At 32.2% G+C, this 25390-nt stretch overlaps 1 protein-coding gene and 1 long non-coding RNA gene across 2 annotated transcripts; both read left to right on the plus strand.

Annotated features, from left to right (window-relative positions):
* The first annotated feature begins 1028 nt into the window (after positions 1–1028).
* LOC130965826 (G-type lectin S-receptor-like serine/threonine-protein kinase At4g27290) lies at positions 1029–16940 on the plus strand. The gene is made up of 8 exons (XM_057890584.1): positions 1029–1276; positions 5556–6499; positions 14852–14992; positions 15420–15568; positions 15674–15884; positions 15967–16201; positions 16296–16446; positions 16527–16940. Exons 1-8 carry the CDS (start codon positions 1029–1031, stop codon positions 16833–16835), a joined length of 2388 nt encoding a protein of 795 aa, XP_057746567.1. The 3' UTR covers positions 16836–16940.
* Positions 16941–17814: 874 nt separating this feature from the next.
* LOC130966982 (uncharacterized) lies at positions 17815–19208 on the plus strand. The gene is made up of 3 exons (XR_009081304.1): positions 17815–17927; positions 18051–18223; positions 19144–19208. It is a non-coding gene; the product is annotated as an uncharacterized LOC130966982 (long non-coding RNA).
* The last annotated feature ends 6182 nt before the right edge of the window (positions 19209–25390 follow it).

Genomic DNA, 25390 nt, shown 5'->3' on the forward strand with positions numbered 1-25390 from the left:
TACAATAACAAAAAATTAATAAAAATATTAAAAAAATAAAAAATAAATTATATATCTTATTAGTATTTTGATATTTTTTCTGTCAAGATAGATATAATATTTTTATGTATATTTTATTTATTAATTACGATTTTATATTTCTATATTCTTATATCGATGTTTTGTCTTTTTAAACAAACACTGTCCAAGTGATTAATAACGTCTTTTTATTAATATTAGTCTATATTTTTTGTTCACAGTCTATATTTTTTGTTCACATCTTATTTTTATATGGTTAGAATTTATAATTTAAGATTTAACTTATAGTATTCATAGTTGATCAGATATTAGTCATAGCAGATAAATTTTATTTATCATGTAGTATTGCTCCCATGTATGTTTGCCATCTCCCACAACTGATTAAATACTTGAAATTGATGAAGAAACCGATAGCAACTGCTCGTCTCCCACAAGTGATGAAATACTCGAAATAAAAGAAAGCAACAACGAACAACAATGTCAAAGAAGCGGTGACGTCACAACCATGCCACCCAATCCTGCAATGCAAGTGAAGGAAGTTGAAGAGGTCAAAGAAGTACTAATAAGGATCCTCCGATCTCCATTTTGATGTCAACAATAATGCTAATAAATTGTTGCCTAGCTCAGCTTTTCACCTTCTCAATGCATCCAACAATCAGCTACCATTGACAGAAATCTGCCGCTATATATGTCTGCTTGTTAAATAGCAATAAAGGATATGAATTCAACGAGATTTAATAAAGTCCCAACAGCTCTCCAACGACTTGCAATGTTTAGCATTTAGCATTGATCCATAATTATTCAATTATTCAAACCACATGCTTGGTCTACCATGTCTACCCACTGAAAATATCTCTTCCCATTGACCATTATAAGCACGCACTGAAAGAGAGTGTGCACAAATTTCCTAAAGCGCAGCAATGGCCAAATTCATCACAACCTTTCTATTTTTAGTAACCCAACTGCTTATAGTATTATTCCTTCCATCTTCTCTGCTTGCAACCGATACCATGACACAATTTCAGTCACTTCCTGATGGAAATACTTTGGTTTCCGAAGATGAAATCTTTGAGATGGGTTTCTTCAGTCCCGGTAATAACTCAAATCGCTACCTTGGAATCTGGTACAAAGGAATCCCAGTTAGAACTGTTGTTTGGGTTGCCAACCGTGAAAATCCGATCAAAGACAACTCCAGCAAATTGAGCATCAACTCAGAAGGACGACTTGTGATTCTCAGCCATAACGAAACTCTTGTTTGGTTAGTTTGGTTAGCAACCAGTAATGATGTGTGATTAAGTCATTTTGGTAATTAAGTTCAACTAATTTCATCCAATAGCTTATTGTCGTAAGAATGAGACACAGAAGAAGAAAAGAAGGCTTGGTTGGACTTAATTATAAAAATAACCGATTCACCTAATATTTTTTTTTATCTATCAGATAAATTTTCTATTTGATAAAAGAAAAATTCAAGCGATTTATCTGTTATCCTTTTCAAATTTTTTAACTGCATGTGCATTCTCCTTTCTTTATCATTATTTTTCTTTTCGATCAGATAAAACTTGCAACTCTCTGCATCACTGCATGTGCATGCTTTGCTGAGGATTTTTCAAAGTTGTACACTTGTATTTATCCCATATATTCAATAAATTGCCTCAACTTTTTCATACTGATGGGATTATATATTACAATTATGATTATGGTATTTAGGTGCTATAGAACTTTAATGTTATTTGAAAAATATAGCTAAAATTATAAGATAACAATTTTAGCTGTAAAATATAAATAGAGCTGTAAAAAGAAACTGGAAACCGGATACCCCACAGACCACATACAATCCCTTTATTGTTAGTGATAAATAAATGTTTAATTACTCCATTCTTAATCCTTAAAAATTTATCAAATTTTTAATTAAAATTTTATAATTTAAATATTTGTAATTAAATTTTTATATTAAATAAAAAATTTTAATCAAATACTTTTTTAACCACTTTTTATTAAGAAAAGTAATTTCTTTTTGAAATATTTGTTTTTTTATTTAATGTAAAATGAATTATGAAATATTCTATAAGCAAAATATTTTAAAATTATTATATTTTTTCTGAAAAATAACAACTAATAAAAATCTAATTACAAATATCTAATATAATAATTCGGGTAAAAAACCATATTAAGCCAAATGAGTGAAAAAATAACGTAAATACGCCAAAGTGAAAATCGTTTCAGCAATAAGCCAAATCATATTTTTATATAATTCGAACCAGGCTGGTTCGAATTTCATTTCTACATAATTCGAACCAGCTTGGTTCGAATTATACACAAACACATGCACACACGTAATTCGAACCAGCTTGGTTCGAATTACACACAAACACACGCACACACATAATTCGAACCAGCTTGGTTCGAATTACACATTAATAATTTATTTAAAAAATTTATTAAAAAAATTAATAATTTAAAAATTAAAAAATATATATTTTTATTTCATACGTTAAAAAAAGCTAACAAAATATTTAATTACGAGACTTCTTTAAAATATTAATGAGCTATCAATTCGAATTCCATACAATACTTTTCTGTCCATTTTTAATAGTTCATGAATATTTTTTAATAAATTTTTTTAAATTATAGTACAAAAAATATTTTATCCTATGCAAAAAAATAAAAAAAGATTGCTTAAAAAATGTTAGGAGTACTATAAAAATTTGTAATGTTATAATAACTTAGGTAAATACATGCATGTACTCAAATTTTAAATAAAATACTCTACATAGTCAGTAATAATTTAGAAATGAAAGAAAATATTTTATTCCATACAAAATAATTAAAAAATATATTTTATTCTATACAAAATAATTTTAAAAAATGGCTTAAAAGATGTTATGAGTACTATAAAAGTTTGTAATATTCTAGTGATTTAGGTAAATACATGATAAAAATATTTTTTCTTTAATTTCTAAATTATTAGTGACTATGTGGAGTATTTCTTTAATGTCCTAAGTCATTAGGACATTACAAATTTTTATAGTACTTCTAACATCTTTTAAGCCATTTTTTAAATTATTTTGCATAGAATAAAATATATTTTTTAATTATTTTGTATGGAATAAAATATTTTCTTTCATTTCTAAATTATTACTGACTATATAGAGTATTTTATTTAAAATTTGAGTACATGCATGTATTTACCTAAGTTATTATAACATTACAAATTTTTATAGTACTCCTAACATTTTTTAAGCAATCTTTTTTTATTTTTTTTGCATAGGATAAAATATTTTTTGTACTATAATTTAAAAAAATTTATTAAAAAATATTCATGAACTATTAAAAATGGACAGAAAAGTATTGTATGGAATTCGAATTGATAGCTCATTAATATTTTAAAGAAGTCTCGTAATTAAATATTTTGTTAGCTTTTTTTAACGTATAAAATAAAAATATATATTTTTTAATTTTTAAATTATTAATTTTTTTAATAAATTTTTTTAAATAAATTATTAATGTGTAATTCGAACCAAGCTGGTTCGAATTATGTGTGTGCGTGTGTTTGTGTGTAATTCGAACCAAGCTGGTTCGAATTACGTGTGTGCATGTGTTTGTGTATAATTCGAACCAAGCTGGTTCGAATTATGTAGAAATGAAATTCGAACCAGCCTGGTTCGAATTATATAAAAATATGATTTGGCTTATTGCTGAAACGATTTTCACTTTGGCGTATTTACGTTATTTTTTCACTCATTTGGCTTAATATGGTTTTTTACCCTAATAATTCAATTACAAATTTTTAAGTTATAAAGATATAATTAAAAAATTTATAAAACTATAAACCTAGAATTAATGATGGATAATATATGATATCTAGATTGAAGTAATATTTTTTTTTGTACTTGAAATTGGTTAGAAAAAGTTTTTAATTTGATTTTTTGACATTTTAAAATTACTAATTAAGCCTTCCACTTTATAAATATAACTTATGATTCGTTGTTATTTACATTTCAATTCTTTATATTCCTGCAATTTAAAATTTTTGTTCTTTAGGTTCCAGTAATTTACATTTCTATTATTTACTTTCTTGTCAATTATTGTTTCTTTTTATTCTTATTCAAGTTATTTAGGTAGCGTTTGTTTTGAGATACTGAGACAGAGATTGGGAGACTAAAATTTAATATCATATTTATTGGTTTACTTGTATTAAAATTTTTGTCTTTATCCCCAAAATTTCAGCACCTCCAAAAAGTGGAGACACAAGGGACTAAAATTTTTAGAAATAGAAACTAAAACTTTAATAACATTTTATATTTAAAATACCTTCATTTCAATTAATTAATTCTAAATTTATACTTTATACAAATTAAATTAGAATTTTATTCTTGTTTCAATTTCTGTCTTTTACTTTATACCAAACAAAATACTGAAATTTATTTCAAACTCTGTCTCTTAGTCTTTGTCTCTCAGTCTCAATCTTTCTGTTTCTGTCTCTCCAACAAACACTACCTTAATTCTCAAATTGCTTATCATCCAACATATAACTGTCTGACTAAAATATTCTATCAATCATTGCTTGGTTAATTTTTTAATTCTCGTGAGATCAAAATTCACTCATCATAAATTTATTATTTAATGCAATTCGATACACTTGTCAGTAGTTCTATCGATATTGTATTGTAAATTCTGTATCAAATTTTTGGTACCGTGGTGGTTGATCAAACCTTCATCTTACATCTATTAGCGTAATTCGATTGTAATAAACATTTAAGTGTTGTTGTGGTGTTTTAATCTTCCCTTATTTATAATGAGAACACTTTTTAATTGCTGTCATCAGCACGCAAGATTGATATTCAAAATTAATTCATGGAATTTAATTAAATGAAAATTATTGGTAGATACCAATAAAGTTACAAAAATCAACTTCACATATCATATATATTAACCGCAATTAAAAGGTATTCGACTTAACTGGCCATTATAGTGTCAAAGATGTCATTCAACTATCTATATCTTTGCAGTATACTAATGATTGTAAGACAAAAATTTACCCAGAAACTAATAAAACCCGTATTTTTAAGAATAAAGATTTAATTTATCATTTTAAAAGAGTTTCTGAGAATATAGATTAGTAAAAGATGACTAATTTTTTTATGAAAAATAATAATGTCACTCTCATTTTTCATAATGTCATTCTATAAATATATTTTTTTGTATTGTATGTTTACTTGAATTTGTATGTAGAAATAGAAGAGTGATATTATCAAAATTGGAGTGACAATATAAGAACATGTTATAATAAAGAGGAGAAATGGTGAAGAGATGAAGATTCTCTTTGATGGATGATTGGATATAGTTATCGCATAGAATATGTAACTTTATTTTTGTTTATTTTTAAGATAACATTAAGTATTTGCTTTCATTAGTATTTGTTTTTATTAGGGTTTAGGGTTTGCTTTCATTCTATGTATAGAAAATCCTTTTTATCATAGAATTGGCCATAAAAATAAGACTCATCTACTTGTATTCATATTTATTGTACAACACAGGTCATCAAATTCAACAACACAGAAGCAAGTCAATAGTCCAATTGTGCAACTTCTAAACTCAGGAAACTTGGTCCTAAGAGACGAAAAGGATAATGATTTCAAAAGCTACTTATGGCAGAGCTTTGACTATCCATCTGATACGCTGTTACCAGGAATGAAGATTGGTTGGAACCTAAAAGGTGGCCTTAACAGGAAGTTATCAGCATGGAAGAATTGGGATGACCCTTCTCCAGCAGATTTCACTTGGGGAATTGTACTTGGAACCACCCCTGAGTTGGTTATATGGAAAGGAACTACAAAGTACTATAGGAGTGGTCCATGGAATGGAGAAAGATTCACCAGCATAGCGCTTTTCCAATTAGAATTTGTGTCCACCAATGATGAGGTGTTTACCACATACAACCTCGACAATAAGTCAGTGATAACAAGACTCGTTCTAAACAAATCAGTTTATTTGCGTCAGCGCTACAATTGGATCCCGGAGAACCAAATTTGGCAATTATATTCGTCGGTGCCTCGTGACAATTGTGAAAACTACAATCTTTGTGGTTCTTATGGGAACTGCATTGTGCAAGAGTCACCGCCATGTAAGTGTTTAACAGGTTTTAAGCCGAAATCACCACGAAGCTGGGAGGCATTTGATTGGACAGAAGGATGCATGCAAAGTGAAGAATGGAGGTGTAAAGTGAAAAATAGAGATGGTTTTGAAAAATTCAGTGGGTTAAAAATGCCAGATACCACCAAGTCTTGGGCAAGTAGAAATTTGACACTTGATGATTGCAGGATTAAGTGTTGGAAGAATTGTTCTTGCACTGCCTATGCAATCTTAGATATTAGAGGAGAAGGCAGTGGCTGTCAAATTTGGTTTGGAGATTTAATGGATCTCAGAGTTGCTTCAATTCCAGGACAAGATTTGTATGTTCGGGTGCCTGTATCAGCTACTGGTATGTATTGTTTCTCTCACAAAATGCTGCCATCTTTTTTTGTTTTGATAAAGCATTTTTTTATTTTTTTATTTGAAATAGGTTTCAATGTTAATGTTTTAGTAGTCAACAAATGATTAAGTTTCTAAAAAAAAGTCTAAGAAGCCAATATCAATTCAATCAGTTAATTTGTAAATCAGTTGACAACTGAACATTAAAAAGAAACATATTCAAAACTATAACAACAATAATAACAATAACAATAACAAAATTATATTCAAATAGGTGAGTTCAACTATATTAATCAAATGACGTAGATAAGCCCCATCAAATATCATGTTTACAATGAGATTATTTATATATAAATATCCTTTAACCACCCCATGTATTGTTTTCATAAGTCTTCCTCTATCTTTCGTCCCCTGTCTATCTTCTATCTTATATACCCTCCTAATTTGATGGTTTATAGATCTTCTTTTTATATGCTCAAACCATTTGAAATGAAATTTTACCATCTTTTCAATAATAGAAGTTATTCCAACTTTCTCTCTCATATCTCCATCCGCTTACTTTGTCCATATATGTGTGGTGTAACGATCCAACATTAGCATGTCATGACAAATGCTGATCGTAGGGGTTACTCATTGGTCAAACTATATGGCTATAAACTCTGTATTTAGTTATATAATATTGAGGTTGTCGCACTTATTGTATGCAGATTTATGTGTACTTATATGTTAGTGTGAGTTATTAAGTAGATAAATACACAGTAAGTACAAAGATAGACGTAAACAGATTATAACACATAAGGCCGTTAAGGCTTCATAAAGACATATAAAGAGTAGCATCGATCATATAATCCATAAGATAATCTCCACCCCGACATAATATATATATATATATATATATATATATATATATATATAATGTACATATACTTACAAACATAAGATATCCCAGATCTAGGCCCTTTAGGAAGTTCTTAGTCTGGAATCCGGTGCTAACGGAAAATAGTAGAATCCTATCCTTCGAAAAAAGACTAACAAGCAAAGAAAAAAGTACTCTGGTCTTTATATAGCTATACATACTAATGGTGTGTCCTCCAAAATGCTAATATACTTGATAGTCTGGACCATGAGTAATAGCCTTAGCATTTAGTATACATCATCGTCAGCTCCACTTATAGGAACAATGAAGAAAAGGGTGTAAGAGCCTATGATTCCAGCAGGGTACTAATGAAAGGGATGAATCTTGTATCGGTCTTAGGACACAACTCTAGCATATAAGATCATTGTGCATTTCGTCGTATTATCCTTAGGATCAAGTTTTAGTCTTTGCTCATCTATCCAATTCTCAGTTCCTCATTAACTAAACCCTAATCTATCATTGTAAACAAGTAGCAGAATAGTAAACATGTATAGATTAAGCACAAAATACAGGAAACAATGATAAAGCATAAAACACAATCATATATAGAGAATATGCAACAAATACAAACATTGAGAAGATGTGGCAAACAATTTGATACATGTCTATCCTAAGAAGACCATTAGCTCATGTGTCGGTTTACAACCCGCATCCTGACATTACCTAGGAACTAGTCCTAGATATGGCTTCCAATTGCATCTGTCCGTGACAACAAGCAATCGTCGTAGAGCTTGACGCCATAATATACGCACAATGGGAAACAATGTATAGCAGTCGGTGGATATCCCTCCTTCAAACAAACCTCCGTAGGTGTAATCAAATACAATCCCGTATACAGTCCATGCACTAGGCAACCTAGATGAAACCCTTGATCTTGCTAGGCGAATATCTAGTGAATGATCCCTTGTGTTCTTAAAGCTTTTAAAATTTATGTTTTGTCCTCCATCTTTTCTTAAAATAATCCTTTAATCTTTTCTTAAGAGACTTTTATACCTTCTTTCCTCATAATTATCTTTCTACCCTTAACATCTTACAGTATGACTATTTTATCCTTTACTCTTAAATTTTTCCTTAATAACTTCATATTTTTTAATATGACTATTTTACCCTTGTATTATCCAACAGGACAATATCCCATAAATAGCAAAATCGTTAATTGTGCATATTAAGGCGGCTTTACGTGTGCAGTTAATTTGAATGACACATCATAAGTTAAAATTCTAGGAGATTACAACTAGTTTACTCATCAACGAGGGGTTGAAGACATACTTCTATTTTAGCTTTTGGATTATTTGGGTAAAAAATAATACAAGTTAGAAATATATAAGAATCTTTTATACACATCTCATGTAGAAGATTGTAAGGGATAATAATGACAGGCCAATATGAATAAAGGATGCTAAAGTAGATGTTAGGGGCAAACTCATCAGAAAAAAGTTAAGTTTAATATTTCTTGGTTCAATTCTGCTGCAAAATATGGGTGTTTTTGTTTTTAATCAAACTGAAACCATACTTTTCCATGGAAAAGGTAGGTCATAACATCATATGTTCGATGGTTGTTAAAATTCCATCTCATGTGAGGAGCAGAACTCTTTGAAGCATACAACTTTTGGAGTCTACAGATTATGGGTAAATAACGCACTCTCTTATATGGAACCTTTTTAGTACATTTTTTTGTGTCAAATCTAAGCGAATTGCAAAATTTGTACTTTGTTAGTAGCTCATCATCCTTGTAATATATCACACAACTGTTAACTTGCGTACAATCTATCTTAACATTCTTTAACCCCAACTGCTAGACAACCTTCTTGGCTTCATAGCAGTTCTTGGGAATATCACTTGGATCCTTTGCAACTTCCCTTACTAATGTAGCCACTTGAATAAAAGAGTATCGTGAATGATTATTCTTGAACATAATGCTTAACATCTAGTGGCAATTGATAGTTATGAGTGAACAAATCTTTCTCATAGAGGCCTATAGACTAATTCCAAAATTGATTCATACATACACTAGGTTGTTAAAATGTATCTACCACCATTGATTATACCTAACAGTATTATCCTCCTAGAAAATTACACCCGGTACATCATCATTATGATAATACCCACCTACTCCAGGGCTACTTCCAACTTATAGGCTCTCTTATAGCTCCTTGTTGTATCCAAACCCAATAATTTGACATAAACGCATTCATCAACAAATCACACCTAACATCATCAATAGTCTCTAGCGTAATTCATTTAACTTGGCACACTTAAACCTGACTTTACTCATCATCAGATGAACATCTAACAACCGACAAGTGTTTAAGAATTTGCCTAAACCATAAACAAACGAATGTTTCAAACTCTCCCATTTGGATAGACTCTATCATCCATGCACGAGTGATTTTGAGCCATTAATGCCACAATTCCTGCTATATTTTCCAAAAGAATTTTATATTTAATTTTTATTAAGTGTTTGAAAATTTTAAAAATATTTTGACAGAGTCTCTTCTAAAAGTAAGACATTTTAAATTTTCCAATTATTAACCCCAATTATGTATTTGATATATTTAACCATATATAACACAATATAGACAATCAACATGCAAACAACTCTACAATAAACAAATAGAAATGATCTCTGAGCCCTTGCATAGAATCATTTTGCCTCTCTTACACAACTCTATCTTAAGATTCAAGTCTCTATCCTAAACAAGCATAATTGGTAAAAAAAATAAAATTTTCAAGTTATAATTTTTTCCACTTATATATATATATATATATATATATATATATTAAATTATATAATTTTTCAATTTCAACAATAATAAAGTTTAATAACAATTAAAACATATTAAATTAGAATAGAGACCAACTTAATTAGGCCAATTGATCTATTGAGACCACAAAAAGCAGTAAAAAAAGGTTTAATTATTCTGTCGGTCCCGATAGTTTTACTGAATTTTTAATTAGGTCCCTATATTTTTTTATTTTCGATTGAGTCTATATACCATATTAGATTTTGTAATTAAGTCCTTGCCATGACAAAAATGTTGAAATTAACAGAATATTTCGTTAAACAAAACGAATAGGCTTAATAATTGACTGAATATTCTATATAGTTTAACAGAATATTCCATTAGTTCCAATATTTTTGTCACAGTAGAGACCCAATTGAAAAGGAAAAAAAGTATCAAGACCTAATTAAAAATTTGGTAAAACTATAAAGACCAGTAGAGTAATCAAACCTAAAAAATTGATGAACCCCCTACCCTGACAGCAAGCTCAGCTTCCAAATGTTATCTGAAACTTGCAATAAATGACAATTGAGATAGGCCTAAACTCAGAATAAAAAAATTAGGGGCACTCAAAATGATCAAAAAAATGAGACCAATAAAAAAAAAAAACCTATTAAATTGAAGAGAAACTTACTATAAACACAATGGCAGGGTCAAGATCTTGATCGGAGCTCTGACGATGGCGAGTTGTTAAATGAGGGAGTAAGCCTCATTTTAAATTCGGTCTCGCCGATTACTTGTGGCCTGTCCATCGATAATAATAATTACTGATGTTGCAAAATGCTGCATTTTATTAAACTAATTTTTTCGATGATCTAGTCGTGGGTAGTACTGAAACATGCACAAATTTTGGAATTTTAAATAATAATTTAATTTATAATTAAATAAATATAAATGTGAATTTACCATCAGTGAGACCATCGATAATTAGTTACCCTTTTTATTTACAAAAATTAATTTCTTCGTTGTAGAAATACCAACAATTTGGCCATCAGTAATTATAATAAATATTTTTTATTATTATTATCATTATATATATTACCTATGGCCAAGTCATCCATAAAACAATTAAAGAATTTAGTTTAATATTGACATTCGAAGCATCGGTAACGACAGCCGTTTGTAAACATAGCGAACGGCAATCGGCACTAACTTCACACCAAACCTTGCCAAAGTTACCAACAATCAGGCCGTCAGTAAATGTATTCTTACAAAAAAAATGAAACACATCCAAATTTAGTGATGTCTTTCCTTATTACCAATGGCTTAATCATTGGTAATCTCTGCCTCGGGACAAGCCGTCGGTAAACAAGGCATGTGTAGTAGTGATGATATTATGGAACGGAGATGTTCATATGACTTAGCCAGAATCTTATTGATAATTATTATTGGGAATTAATGCAAGAGTCGTTTGTGATGAAAGTAGAAGGAGTTGAAGTTGAAGTGTATGGATGAAAATTTGGTAGAGAGGTGTATATCATCCAAGTTCACCCGAAGAGTTAGAAAACACAGTTTATGAAGAAGATGGGTGAAAACATGGGAGAAATGGCCAAGACCAAGAAACAAGGAGTGGGAAGGATAGTTAGGGAGGCATGGAAGTCATGGATGAAGTGCATGGAAGCTCACCAGAAGTGAAAGAGACAACTTTTGATGAGAAGGAGGGCAGAAAGAGAAGCTACATGGACCCAATAGTGTGTGAGTTAATGCAATGTGAATAGAGATTCGTAAAAGTGATAAACTTGGTGGTGCCAGAGGAGTCATGGCTGGAGAAAGCGGTAATGAGGTTGGATTAGGGTGAAGAGGTCTTAGTCATAATAATTATTATAAGTGGTGCTATAATAATGGTAAAGAGAATTTATAATGGATATTTTTAAAGTGTCATGGACCAAAAGGTGATGCAGCTCAAAATAATGGTAGAGATTAAATAGGCCTTTAGATGATGGCAGAAAGTTATAGTAGTATTTGGAAAGGTTTAGTCGAGTAGAGCTGTTTGTCTGGTTTGTTCTGATAGGCAGGGTGAATACGAATAAAAGATTGTGTCATCTTGGAATTGTTAATCAAGATGATAATGTGTGTATATTATGTAATAATGATATTAAATTTGTCCACCACTTGTTTCTTGGCTGTGATTTTAGTTGGCAGGTGTGGTGCGCTTGGTTATCTTATCTTAGTAGACACATTGGTCATTTCCTGGTACTTTGAAGGAACATTTTCTAAGGTGGACAGGTGCAACAATTAGGAAGGAGGAGCATAAGAAGTGGTTCATGAGTTTCTTAACCGTAGTTTGGAACATCTAAGTAGAAAGGAATATGAGGTTGTTTCAGAATAAAAGGAATAGTGCAGAAGAGATCGTCAACATGTCTTTTCTTAGTTACAAGGATTGGAGGTGTGAAGATCCTTTTTGTTATTAATGGCAATGTCAAAGATGACATTGAGATTGTTTTTGGTCTAAGATATGTCTAAGTGGTTCCAATAGGTGTTCTCTTTTGTTTCCTTACTTGTTTGCTCCATTCTTCTGTTGAGCTTCTTTATTTCAAAAAAAAAAGTTATAGTAGTAAGATGACCCAATTAGATTTTTGTCCATGCCCTCCTTGGTTAGCACACTTTCACAATAGAGAGGAAGACGATGTCACTCAGAATGGAAAGATTGAGAGAAAAGCTGACATTGTAGATAGTGAGGGTACTCCAAAAGGAAACACTACATGTAACATTGGGATGAGGAGCAAAGAGTGGAGCAAAGCAATCAACAATAAACAAATTTGTGAAGAAGGAGGCATGATTTTCTTGATATGTGCTGCGAACAAAGTCTTGAAGAAGCTAATGGAATTCAAGAACATAAAATAGAGAGAATCAAGGACTAAAGAAAATAGAAAAGCACAAGGAAGCAGGCAAAGGAACATAACATGGAAATGAGATCAATGGAAGATCACTTCGGTCAGTGTTAAAATTTTTTCCAAATGAAATTTTTGTTTTGGAAGGTTAGAGGGTTGGAGAAAAAGAAAGGTTGAGATAGTTAAAAAGGTTTCTAGAAGTAGGGGTGGAAACAGGCCAGGCTTTGATCTTAATAGGTCTGTCCTGTCATATAGTTAATTGGCCTGCAGCCTATAAAGTACTAGACTTGGCCTATTATTTAGCCTGACCTAGCCTGAAGTTTGTTAAAAAGTCTGACAATTTTTTTTTTACAAAAATAAAAATATTATTTAAAAAAATATTTTTAAATAAAAATATTTATATGTAATATATCATATTTAATATTTATAAGAACTTTTAATCTTTTAAAGTATTTAAATATACAAAAATATTATAATAAAATATAATAAATTTAAAACATCTCATAATTTTATTAATAATAAAAAATTATTTATATATTTAATTATATTTTAATAGGCCCAAATAGGCCTGACAGGCCAATAAGGCTAATTAATAAGTCTGGACCTGACCTATTAACATATTAAGACTTTTAAAAGAGCTCGAGTTTGTGCCTACTTTATAACATGTCAGGTCAGGCCGGGCCAAACACAGACCAGGCTACAGGTCCCTAACAGACCGTCTAACCTTTATTGGTTTAATAGAAACAAAAAGTGAAAGTCTTACTAAGAGCTCAGCAAACAGAATTTGGATAGTGAGTAATATTAAATGGACATGTTTAAAGTAAATAACCATTTAGGAATTCTTTTATGTGTTTGGAATTATGAATTTATTGAAAATTCACAAATAATCAGAGACAGAAGATGGCTGGCAGTTAAATGTGTAACTAAAGAAGTGAAGTTTAAATTTGTAGTTTGTGTAGATTACAGTATACAGTTGAAATATGAAGAGTGAGATTTTGGCCAAAATTGTCCCCAAATATAACAAAGATAGGCAGACGATCACATTTTTTTTTACTGTGATATGGTGCATTTGGAAGATAAGGAATAATACATTTTTTTTATGAATATAGAGATAATGTTAGAAGTAATAATGCAAGATGCTAATTACTACTATACTATAAGGTAGGTGAAAGATAGGTTAGAAGGCAAAGGGTGATGATGGAAAGAAATAACACAATGGTTAAAAAAATCTTTATTCTGATGTGTGTAGTACAATTGTGGGAGTATTGAGTATTAAATATTAAATACTTTTTTTATATTTTGTATTGCTTTTATTGTTTTTATAGTTTGGTTATAGATGGCTAGAATTTGTTCATCTTCATATTTGTAGTAGTATTGATGATACTTTTGCTTCATATACTAATGTAAAACATATTCTATTTGAATTTTTGTGAGTGTCTAATTATCAAAAAAAAAAACTTAAAGTGCACTTGACAAAATATCTAAATAAAATAATATCTAAATAATACAAATTAATTAGCTAGATTAATTTGTCTCATATAAGAGTAAATCGAATAATATAAACTATAAGAAAATTTGATATTTATTGAAATCAGTATATAAATATTTTCTATTATTTTATCAAAAAATATAGAATAGTATCTGACATCATTTATTACGTATCTCATATGAACAAGTTGGTCATTTTGAAAGATCAATGTTATAAAAAATATTAATTAGTGTTAATTCAAATACAAAATAAATGCAAAGATAATGTTTGTGTTTATTAAAGCTATCTAGTACATATACAATCTTCTTTGTTTATTAATTATGTATATACTTTCTTTGGGTAGATTCTTCAAACAAAACTATTTCAAGTGAAGAAAGTAAAAAGGATGAGCAAAGGAGAAAGCTTGCTGTGGCAATTTCAGTTAGCTTTTTTTCGATTCTTATGATTGTTTTAACTTTCTATTGGAGGAAAAAAAAGCTTAGAGGTAAATTTACTCAACTGCTCTCCGTTGAACATTATGACAGAAATTATTTATTTCAAATTTCAAATTTAATTAATACATATTTTGATTTTTTTTTAAAAAATATATGATATTATTTTTCTAGTTTGAAACATTGAAATGCTCATATGAAAGTTCCACTTACATGATTCTCGCTAGATGATATTTGAAAATAAAATTTGATTGCATCCGAATGAAAAAAATTAAAAGGGAGTATAGACACTAAAATCTTAATCGTTATTATTCTTATATTTTTTGGCCTATAAATTTAGTTTTCAGAAAAATTAAATAGATAACTATGATCTTAGTGCCCATATTTGACACAAAAAACATCAATTTAAAAATTATTTTCACAAAATAATTACTTTGTTGTCATTAGTATGTTATGTTGATTTCACTCATGAAAAAACAGGAAATATACCACAAGAAAAAGAAGTTGATGAAGCCCATAAAGAAAAACTTGAGCTTCCATTCTTCGATTTTACCACAATAGTTCATGCCACTAATAACTTCTCAAGTGACAAGAGGCTTGGCCAAGGTGGTTTTGGGCACGTGTACATGGCAAGTAACTAAGTATTTAACATTATTTCTCTAAATACTATATGCCAAGATAATAACACTACCCATTTTTAATCATTGTTTCAATTGTACACTAATTAAATACAGGGTACATTAATTGATGGGCAAGAGGTTGCTGTCAAAAGATTGGCGCATAAATCTGGACAAGGAGTAAAAGAATTTAAGAATGAAGTTATATTATGTTCCAAACTTCAACACCGCAATCTTGCTAAGGTTCTTGGTTGTTGCATCCAAGGAGAAGAAAGAATATTAATCTATGAGTATATGCCCAATAAAAGTTTAGATTCCTTTCTTTTTGGTATGTTCTCTGCAAACAGTTTTTTCTAAGAACACCTTTTTTTTAAATTTTATCAAACTAATATTATTGACTGCCTTTACAGATTCTTCTCGAGAACTTCTTGATTGGATGAAACGATTTAACATCATATTTGGAATTGCTCGTGGACTTCTTTATCTTCACCAAGATTCAAGATTGAGAATTATACACAGAGATCTTAAAACAAGTAATATTTTATTAGACAATGAATTGAACCCAAAAATTTCAGATTTTGGAGTGGCACGAATGTTTACTGAAAATCAAATGGAAGCGAATACAAAAATAATTGCAGGAACATAGTAAGTATCGATTAGCTGGAAAATTGATTTATTTTTTCAAGTTTTACATACATTTTAATCACAAAAATAATTCAATTTGTTCAATTTTATCAAGTGGCTATATGGCACCAGAATATGCAATAGAAGGGATATTTTCTACCAAATCTGATGTTTTCAGCTTTGGAATAATATTATTAGAGATAGTAAGTGGACGGAAAAACACAGGAATTTTTTATCCTAATCAAGGGTTCAATCTTCTAGGACATGTAAGTTATCATAACATTTGTTTTACATATATATGAAATTTTAGGATCATAAATATTTTCTTCGAATGTTACTATTACAGGCATGGAGATTATGGAAAGAAGAAAATCCAATGAAACTAGTAGATGCTTGTTTGGAAGACACTTTTACAATTTCAGAGGTTCTACGTTGCATACACATTGGTCTTTTATGTGTGCAATTGCATCCTGATGATAGGCCAAACATGGCATCGGTGATTTTGATGCTTACTAATGAGAACACTTTGCCTCAACCGAAAGAACCTGGTTTTCTTATAGAAAGGACGCCAATAATTGAAGAACAAAGGTCATCTGAAAATAAGACTAATTCTTCAACTAGTGAAATAACTGTGACATTGTTAGAGGCCAGATAAAATTATTTTTTTCCTAAGTTTTGCTTAGCTAGAATATAAAAAATTTATGTAAATCACACAGTCCACCTCCTCCCCTTTCCTAAAGCTTTCAAGAACCAAGTATATTTCTAGTGGATTAGTTTATCACAACTTGTTATTGTTAAGGGTATAACTATTATTGATAAAGGTTAGCTTCAGGTAAATCAAGTAGTTATAGGTTAGTTATAGTTTCTCTTTGGTTATAACACTAACATATATATAAATCTAACTCTATTCATTCTTTAAAAAAAAAATATTCATGTTCAAAATTTTATTTTTTATTATTTATTAAATATATATGCAATAGTATTAATTTTATTTTATATATGTTACTTATAATTAATTAAATTAAATAAGACGAACTGTTAACATTAATGACAACTTTGTAAATTATTGTTTTTAAATTTCTATAGCTTTGATTTATTACAATCATTCTTTTAATCTATGTGAATCATTTAAAATTAGATGATTATTAATTAAAAAAATGAAGGAGTAGCATATTTGGAAACCATAATATTTACTTGCTTAGAACTATAGATTGGGTGAACTAACGACAAGAGTTGTTTTTAAAGAATTTTCAATGTTTTACGTTCATTGTTGTCTTTCTCATGTAATTAATAAATAGATATTTATAAACAAAGATAAGGAAGAACAATATTACGTATATTCACTACTATATTTTGAAGATTTGGTAACATTTATTGCTTAACATTTGTTAAAATGTTAGTAATTATTATAAAATTTTATATAAAGTAATATTTATAATGAAATGTTAGTAATATATATATATATATATATATATATATATATATATATATATAATTTTTTTAAAAAACTTAAAAAGTGTTACCTATTCCTATAACACGCTGCAAATCAAATTGGAGACCTAGCCTAACGATTGAAATGGAAGAAAGATCGGGAACCAGTTAGCGCTCTCAATCTCACTCCAAATCTCGTTCTCCTTCGGACTCTCGCTCTCAATCTCACTGGCGCTCTCAATCTTGCTCCTCCGCTCCTTGAATCTCTCTCGTTTCAACAAATTTTAGGATTGGATTTGTTATTCTCTGTTTTGAGGTGAGTCTAATAGAGGAGAAGAAGAACCTCTTTTCATATTTTTTCTTCTCTTACTGATCTTGATCCAGATTTGAATCATGAATATGTAATTTCTCACCAATTAAGTTGTTTATTTGAATTTAGGTATAAATGAGTTTAACTGCTCCTTCAATTCAGTGGTGGGACTAGCAAGAAAACTTCACAATCAGATTTGCTAATCAGAGTTGGAGAATAACGGAATAGAATTTTGTGAAAGGAATTGAAGACGGAGAGAAGCCATGGCTCATCGGTTTTTGTTTCGCTTTTCTGCTTTCAAGGTAACAAGCTGACTATGTCTCTGTATGATAGGTGTAGAGAATATAAAAGAATAATAATTTGTGAGATCCATTAGGAAAAAAAAAGTATAATTATATGTTTTGATTCTTGTCAGATACACAGTTATTTTTTAGTTTAGAAAATTTTGATTCATGCTATTAATATGTCAATAATATTTGTTTGAACTAAAAAATTTTAGAGTATTTATTTAGACATCCACTTTTGACGTGAAAAAATATTATCAATTACTAAAATAAATTAATAAAAATGTTGCAACCAATGTGAATGCAATAATTAAAATGGAAGATCTAATCAAATCAATAGGAAAAGTAACACCTACCACGACAAAAAGGTGAGTCTGATTTGCAACACTTGGAGAAAGTAAGAATTAAAGATGGAAGATCATATAATGTTTCACGGGATTCATGGGTTTGTCTCCACAGCTGGTGATTATTTGATCCATTTCTTGGTCCCTTTAATTGCGTTTGCAACATAATGAAAAAAACAAAAAATGGTTCAAACCTCAAAGGCCTAAATTTAGTGGCAGCATGCTTTGCTCGTTTTGTGTCCTCAAAAGGAGTCAGAGACATGCTTGAATTTCTGTTTGAATAGGTAAAAGTTTAATGCTTCTGATAAGTACATTTTTCTTTCAATGTATTGGTTTGAAGAGAAAACTGATAAGTCATATGGCAAAATATGACCATATTATAGTAATTTTTGAATACACCCATTTCCTTGAGTTGAATTTCTAGGCCTTATTTTTAATCTTTAACATGAAGTTGGAGAACTGTCTGGGAGAGGTAATATATTAAGATAGGCACTTTTGCCTTGAAATTGGATTATTCTTTCATGTCTCCTACAAACTTTTGGCTTATTAAGTATGTATTAACATTCACTTTTTGCCCCCTTTTTTTTATTTCAGGTGTCTGATTGATCAAAATCAAAGAACTAATCATTTATCTCTAATCAAGTCCTATTGATATGCTTCCTTCATTTTACTGCATCGTCCAATTGCATGGTATGCAGCGCACTTGAATAATCTTGTATTCTTCCTTCATTTTCCTTTATTTACTTTTGTTAATTTAAAAGTAATCAAAATATATAATTAATTAATAATAACCATAAGATACAGATGTTAAGAGTATTTAGTGTATGAATAATATTGTTGTATTGATTATAGATGAAACCTGATGGAAAATTCCTTATAATTATTTTAAATATAAATATAATTCATTTTATTTTACTCCGTACTGCTTGAAACTTTAGTCTCAGTAAATTCTTTAGAATTTGCATTTAATTACTCTTAAGAAATTACCCTCTTCATATTAAAAAGTAGTGTGATTATTATATATAATGTTATGACTATGGTGGATGAAATTGTGATTCCTTTGTTATTGTATTTTGTAAAATTCATTGCTTTTTCAACTATGTGTGGACACAACTCCGTTCAACTTAACCAGCAAGTGTACTGGGTCATCCAAGTAATACCTTACGTGAGTAAGGGTCGATCCCACAGAGATTGTTAGTATGAAGCAAGCTATGGTCACCTTGTAAATCTCAGTTAGGCAGATTAAATTGGTTTATGGATTTTCGAATAATTAATAATAAATAGAAAATAAAAAGGGATAGAAATACTTATGTAAATCAATAGTGGGAATTTCAGATAGGCGTGTGGAGATGCTAGAATCCTTTCGAATCTCTACTTTCTTATTGCTTTCATCCAATCCTTCTTACTCCTTTCCATGGCAAGCTGTATGTAGGGCATCACCATCATCAATGACTACTTTTAATCCTCTCGGGAAAATGGTCCTATGCGCTGTTACTGCACGGCTAATCGTCTGGAGACATCACCCTTGTTGATGGCTACATCCCATCCTCTCAGTGAAAATGGTCGAAATGCTCTGTCACAGTACGGCTAATCATCTGTCGGTTCTCAATCAGGTTGGAATAGAATCCATTGATCCTTTTGCGTCTATCACTAACGCCCAGCCTTCAGGAGTTTGAAGCTCGTCGCAGTCATTCAATATCGGAATCCTACTCGGAATACCACAGACAAGGTTAGACTTTCCGGATCCCCATGAATGCCACCATCTATCTAGCTTATACCACGAAGATTCTGTTGGGGAATCTAAGAGATATGCGCCCGGCCTAAGGTAGAACGGAAGTGGTTGTCAGTCACACACGTTCATAGGTGAGAATGATGATGAGTGTCACGGATCATCACATTCATCAAAGTGTTGTGCAACGTATATCTTGGAATAAGAATAAAAGAGAATTGAATAGAAAGTAATAATAATTGTATTGAAACTTGAGGTACAGCAGAGCTCCATACCCTTAATCTATGGTGTGCAGAAACTCTACCGTTGAAAATACATAAGTGAAAGGTTCAGGCATGGCCGAATGGCCAGCCCCCTAAAACGTGCTCAATGGCCTCCTAAGATGAAGAATAAAACAAAACTGAGACCAAAGATGAAACGTGGTCAAAAGACGACTAATACATTAGTAAAAAGTCTTATTTATACTAAACTAGCTACTAGGGTTTACATGAGTAAGTAATTGATGCATAAATCCACTTCCGGGGCCCACTTGGTGTATGCTTGGGCTGAGCTTGATCTATCCACGAGCTGAGGCTTTTCTTGGAGTTGAACTCCAAGTTATAACGTGTTTTGGCCGTTTAACTCCGGATCATGACGTGTTTCTGGCGTTTAACTCCAGACAGCAGCATGTACTTGGCGTTCAACGCCAATTTACGTCGTCAATTTTCGAATAAAGTATGGACTATTATATATGAGTGAATACCCCATCCGGCCCCTGACAATTATCTCGAAAGGACAACGAGGCCCCCAAGAAAAAAAAAACACCCAATCTGGCCCCTGATAAATTTTTTGGGACTGATTAGCCCCTGTGCCAAAAAAAATAACATTGAATTTTTTTTGGCACAGGGGCCTCGTTGTCCTTTCGAGATAATTGTCAGGGGCCGGGTTGGGTTTTTTTTTTGGTCAGGTGCCGGGTTGGGGTTTTTTTTTGTCAGGGGCCTCGTTGTCTTTCGAGGTAATTGTCAGGGGCTAATTTGGGTTTTCTGGAAAGCTCTGGATGTCTACTTTCCAACGCTGTTGAGAGCGCGCCATTTGGAGTTCTGTAGCTCCAGAAAATCCATTTCGAGTGCAGGGAGGTCAGATTCCAACAGCATCAGCAGTCCTTTTGTCAGCCTTTTTCAGAGTTTTGCTCATGTCCCTCAATTTCAGCCAGAAATTACCTGAAATTACAGAAAAACACACAAACTCATAGTAAAGTCCAGAAATGTGAATTTAACATAAAATCTAATGAAAACATCCCTAAAAGTAGCTTGAACTTACTAAAAACTACCTAAAAACAATGCCAAAAAGCGTATAAATTATCCGCTCATCACAACACCAAACTTAAATTGTTGCTTGTCCCCAAGAAACTGAAAATCAATTAGGATAAAAAGAAGAGAATATACTATAAATTCCAGAATATCAATGAATATTAATTATAATTAGATGAGCGGGACTTGTAGCTTTTTGCTTCTGAACAGTTTTGGCATCTCACTTTTTCCTTTGAAGTTCTGAATGATTGGCTTCTTTAGGAACTTAGAATTTTGGATAGTGTTATTGACTTTCCTAGTTAAGCATGTTGATTCTTGAACACAGCTACTTATGAGTCTTGGCCGTGGCCCTAAGCATTTTGTTTTCCAGTATTACCACCGGATACATAAATGCCACAGACACATAACTGGGTGAACCTTTTCAGATTGTGACTCAGCTTTGCTAAAGTCCCCAGTTAGAGGTGTCCAGAGCTCTTAAGCACACTCTTTTTGCTTTGGATCACGACTTTAACCACTCAGTCTCAAGCTTTTCACTTGGACCTTCATGACACAAGCACATGGTTAGGGACAGCTTGATTTAGCCGCTTAGGCCTGGATTTTATTTTCTTGGGCCCTCCTATCCATTGATGCTCAAAGCCTTGGATTCTTTTTACCCTTGCCTTTTGGTTTTAAGGGCTATTGGCTTTTTCTGCTTGCTTTTTCTTTCTCTTTCTATTTTTTTTCGCCATATTTTTTTTCGCATGCTTTCTTTTTCACTGCTTTTTCTTACTTCAAGAATCAATTTCATGATTTTTCAGATCATCAATAACATTTCTCCTTGTTCATCATTCTTTCAAGAGCCAACAATTTTAACATTCATAAACAACAAGATCAAAAGACATATGCACTGTTCAAGCATTCATTCAGAAAACAAAAAGTATTGTCACCACATCAATATAATTAAACTAATTTCAAGGATAAATTCAAAATTCATGTACTTCTTGTTCTTTTGAATTAAAGCATATTTCAATTAAGAAAGGTGAAGGATTAATGGATTTTATTCATAGCTTTAAGACATGGTTACTACATACTAATGATCATGAAGTAGAGACACAAAGCATAGATAAACATAACATGGGAACCAAAAAACAGAAAGAAATAAGAACAAGGAATGAATCCACCTTAGTGGCGTCTTCTTCTTGAAGGACCAACAATGTCCTTAAGCTCTTCTATGTCCCTTCCTTGCCTTTATTGCTCCTCCCTCATTGCTCTTTGATCTTCTCTTATTTCTTGGAGAATGATGGAGTGCTCATGATGTTCCACCCTTAATTGTTCCACATTGTGGCTCAAATCTTCTAAGGAAGTATTGAGTTATTCCCAATAGTTGTTGGGAGGAAAGTGCATCCCTTGAGGCATCTCAGGGATTTCTTGATGATGAGCTTCCTCATGCATCTCTTGAGAACCGTGAAGGGTCTCTCTTGCTTGCTCCATCCTCTTCTTGGTGATGGGCTTATCCTCTTCAATGAGGATGTCTCCTTCTATGATAACTCCAGCTGAGTAACATAGATGGCAAATAAGGTGAGGAAAAGCTAGCCTTGCCATGGTGGAGGGCTTTTCGGCTATTTTGTAGATTTCATTGGAGATGACCTCATGAACTTCTACTTCCTCTCCAATCATGATGCTATGAATCATGATGGCCCGATCCACAGTAACTTCAGATCGGTTGCTAGTGGGAATGATGGAGCGTTGAATGAACTCCAACCATCCTCTAGCCACAGGCTTGAGGTCCAATCTTCTTAGTTGAACTGGCTTGCCTTTGGAGTCTCTCTTCCATTGAGCTCCTTCCACACATATGTCCGTAAGGACTTGGTCCAACCTTTGATTAAAGTTGACACTTCTAGTGTAGGGGCGTACATCTTCTTGCATCATGGGCAAGTGGAACGCCAATCTCACATTCTCCAGACTAAAATCTAAGTATTTCCCCCGAACCATTGTGAGATAATTCTTTGGACTTGGGTTCATACTTTGATCATGGTTCCTAGTGATCCATGCATTGGCATAGAACTCTTGAACCATTAAGATTCCGACTTGTTGCATGGGGTTGGTTAGGACTTCCCAACCTCTTCTTCGGATTTCATGTCGGATCTCCGGATACTCATTTTTCTTGAGCTTGAAAGGGACCTCAGGGATCACCTTCTTCTTTGCCACACCATCATAGAAGTGGTCTTGATGGCTCTTGGAGATGAATCTTTCCATCTCCCATGACTCGGAGGTGGAAGCTTTTGTCTTCCCTTTTCCTTTTCTAGAGGATTCTCCGGCCTTAGGTGCCATTGATGGTAATGGAAAAACAAAAAGCTTATGCTTTTACCACACCAAACTTAAAATATTGCTCGCCCTCGAGCAAGAGAAGAAAGAAGAGAAGAAGAAGAAGAAGAAGAAAATGGAGGAGAGTGAGGGGAGATGAATTCGGCCAAGGTATAGTAGAGGGGGTAGTGTTGTGTGAAAATGAAGTGGAATGGAAGGGTATATATAGGGAGAGGGGAGAGGATAGGTTCGGCCATGTAGGGTGGGATTGGGTGGGAAAATGTTTTTAAATTTTGAAGGTAGGTGGAGTTTTTGGGGAAGAGTGGATGGATGTGAGTGGTGAATAAGTGAGTGGGAAGAGAGATTGAGGTGATTGGTGAAGGGTTTTTGGGAAGTGTGACATGGGGAAGAGTAAAATAGGATTAGGAGGTAAGGTGGGAATATAGTAAGTGGGGATCCTGTGGGGTCCACAGATCCTGAGGTGTCGAGGAATTCCGTCCCTGCACCAAATAGGCATGTAAAATGCCTTTGCACACCATTCTGGCATTTAAACACCGAGTGGTGCACGTTCTGGGCGTTCAACGCCCATGTAAAGCATGTTTCTGGCGTTAAACGCCAGTTTCATGCTTGTTACTGGCGTTCAGCGCCAGCTTTTCTTCTAGGCACATTCCTGGCGTTCAGCGCCAGAATGTTGCTTGTTTCTGGCGTTCAGTGCCAGATTCATGCTCTGTTCTGGCGTTGAACGCCAGCCAGATGCTTCTTACTAGCGTTGAACGCCAGCCTGTGCTTCCTCCAGGGTGTGATTTTTCTTCTGCTGTTTTTGATTCTGTTTTTAATTTTTATATTTTTTTCGTGACTCCACATGATCATGTACCTAATAAAACATAAAATTAAAATAAAATAAAATAAAATAAAAATTAGATAAATAAAATTGGGTTGCCTCCCAACAAGCGCTTCTTTAATGTCAATAGCTTGACAGTGGCTCTCATGGAGCCACAAGGTGATCAGGTCAATGTTGTATAGTCCCAACACCAAACTTAGAGTTTGGATATGGGGTCTTAACACCAAACTTAGAGTTTGGTTGTGGCCTCCCAACACCAAACTTAGAGTTTGACTGTGGGGGCTCTTCTTGACTCTGAACTGAGAGAAGCTCTTCATGCTTACTCTCTTTTGTCACAGAGGGATGGCCATGTGCCTTAAACACAAGGTAGTTCCCATTTAATTGAAGGACTAATTCACCTCTGTTGACATCTATCACAGCTCCTGCTGTGGCTAGGAAAGGTCTTCCAAGGATGATGCATTCATCCTCTTCCTTCCTAGTGTCTAAGATTATGAAATCAGCAGGGATGTAAAGGCCTTCAACCTTTACTAATACGTCCTCCACTATTCTATAAGCTTGTCTCAATGACTTGTCTGCCAATTGTAATGAGAACAAGGCAGGTTGTACCTCAATGATCCCCAGCTTCTCCATTACAGAGAGTGGCATAAGATTTATCCCTGACCCCAGATCACACAGAGCTTTTGCAAAGGTCATGGTGCC

This window comes from Arachis stenosperma, chromosome 3, assembly GCF_014773155.1.
Source record: "Arachis stenosperma cultivar V10309 chromosome 3, arast.V10309.gnm1.PFL2, whole genome shotgun sequence".
NCBI lineage: Eukaryota > Viridiplantae > Streptophyta > Magnoliopsida > Fabales > Fabaceae > Arachis > Arachis stenosperma.

Bases quoted from the DNA above. Each gene is read 5' to 3' on its own strand.
- LOC130965826 (XM_057890584.1), top strand. From the start codon at position 1,029: ATGACACAATTTCAGTCACTTCCTGATGGAAATACTTTGGTTTCCGAA. The intron at 14,993-15,419 runs GTAAATTTACTC...ATGAAAAAACAG, and splicing joins GAGGAAAAAAAAGCTTAGAG to GAAATATACCACAAGAAAAA. The intron at 15,885-15,966 runs GTATGTTCTCTG...CTGCCTTTACAG, and splicing joins TTTAGATTCCTTTCTTTTTG to ATTCTTCTCGAGAACTTCTT.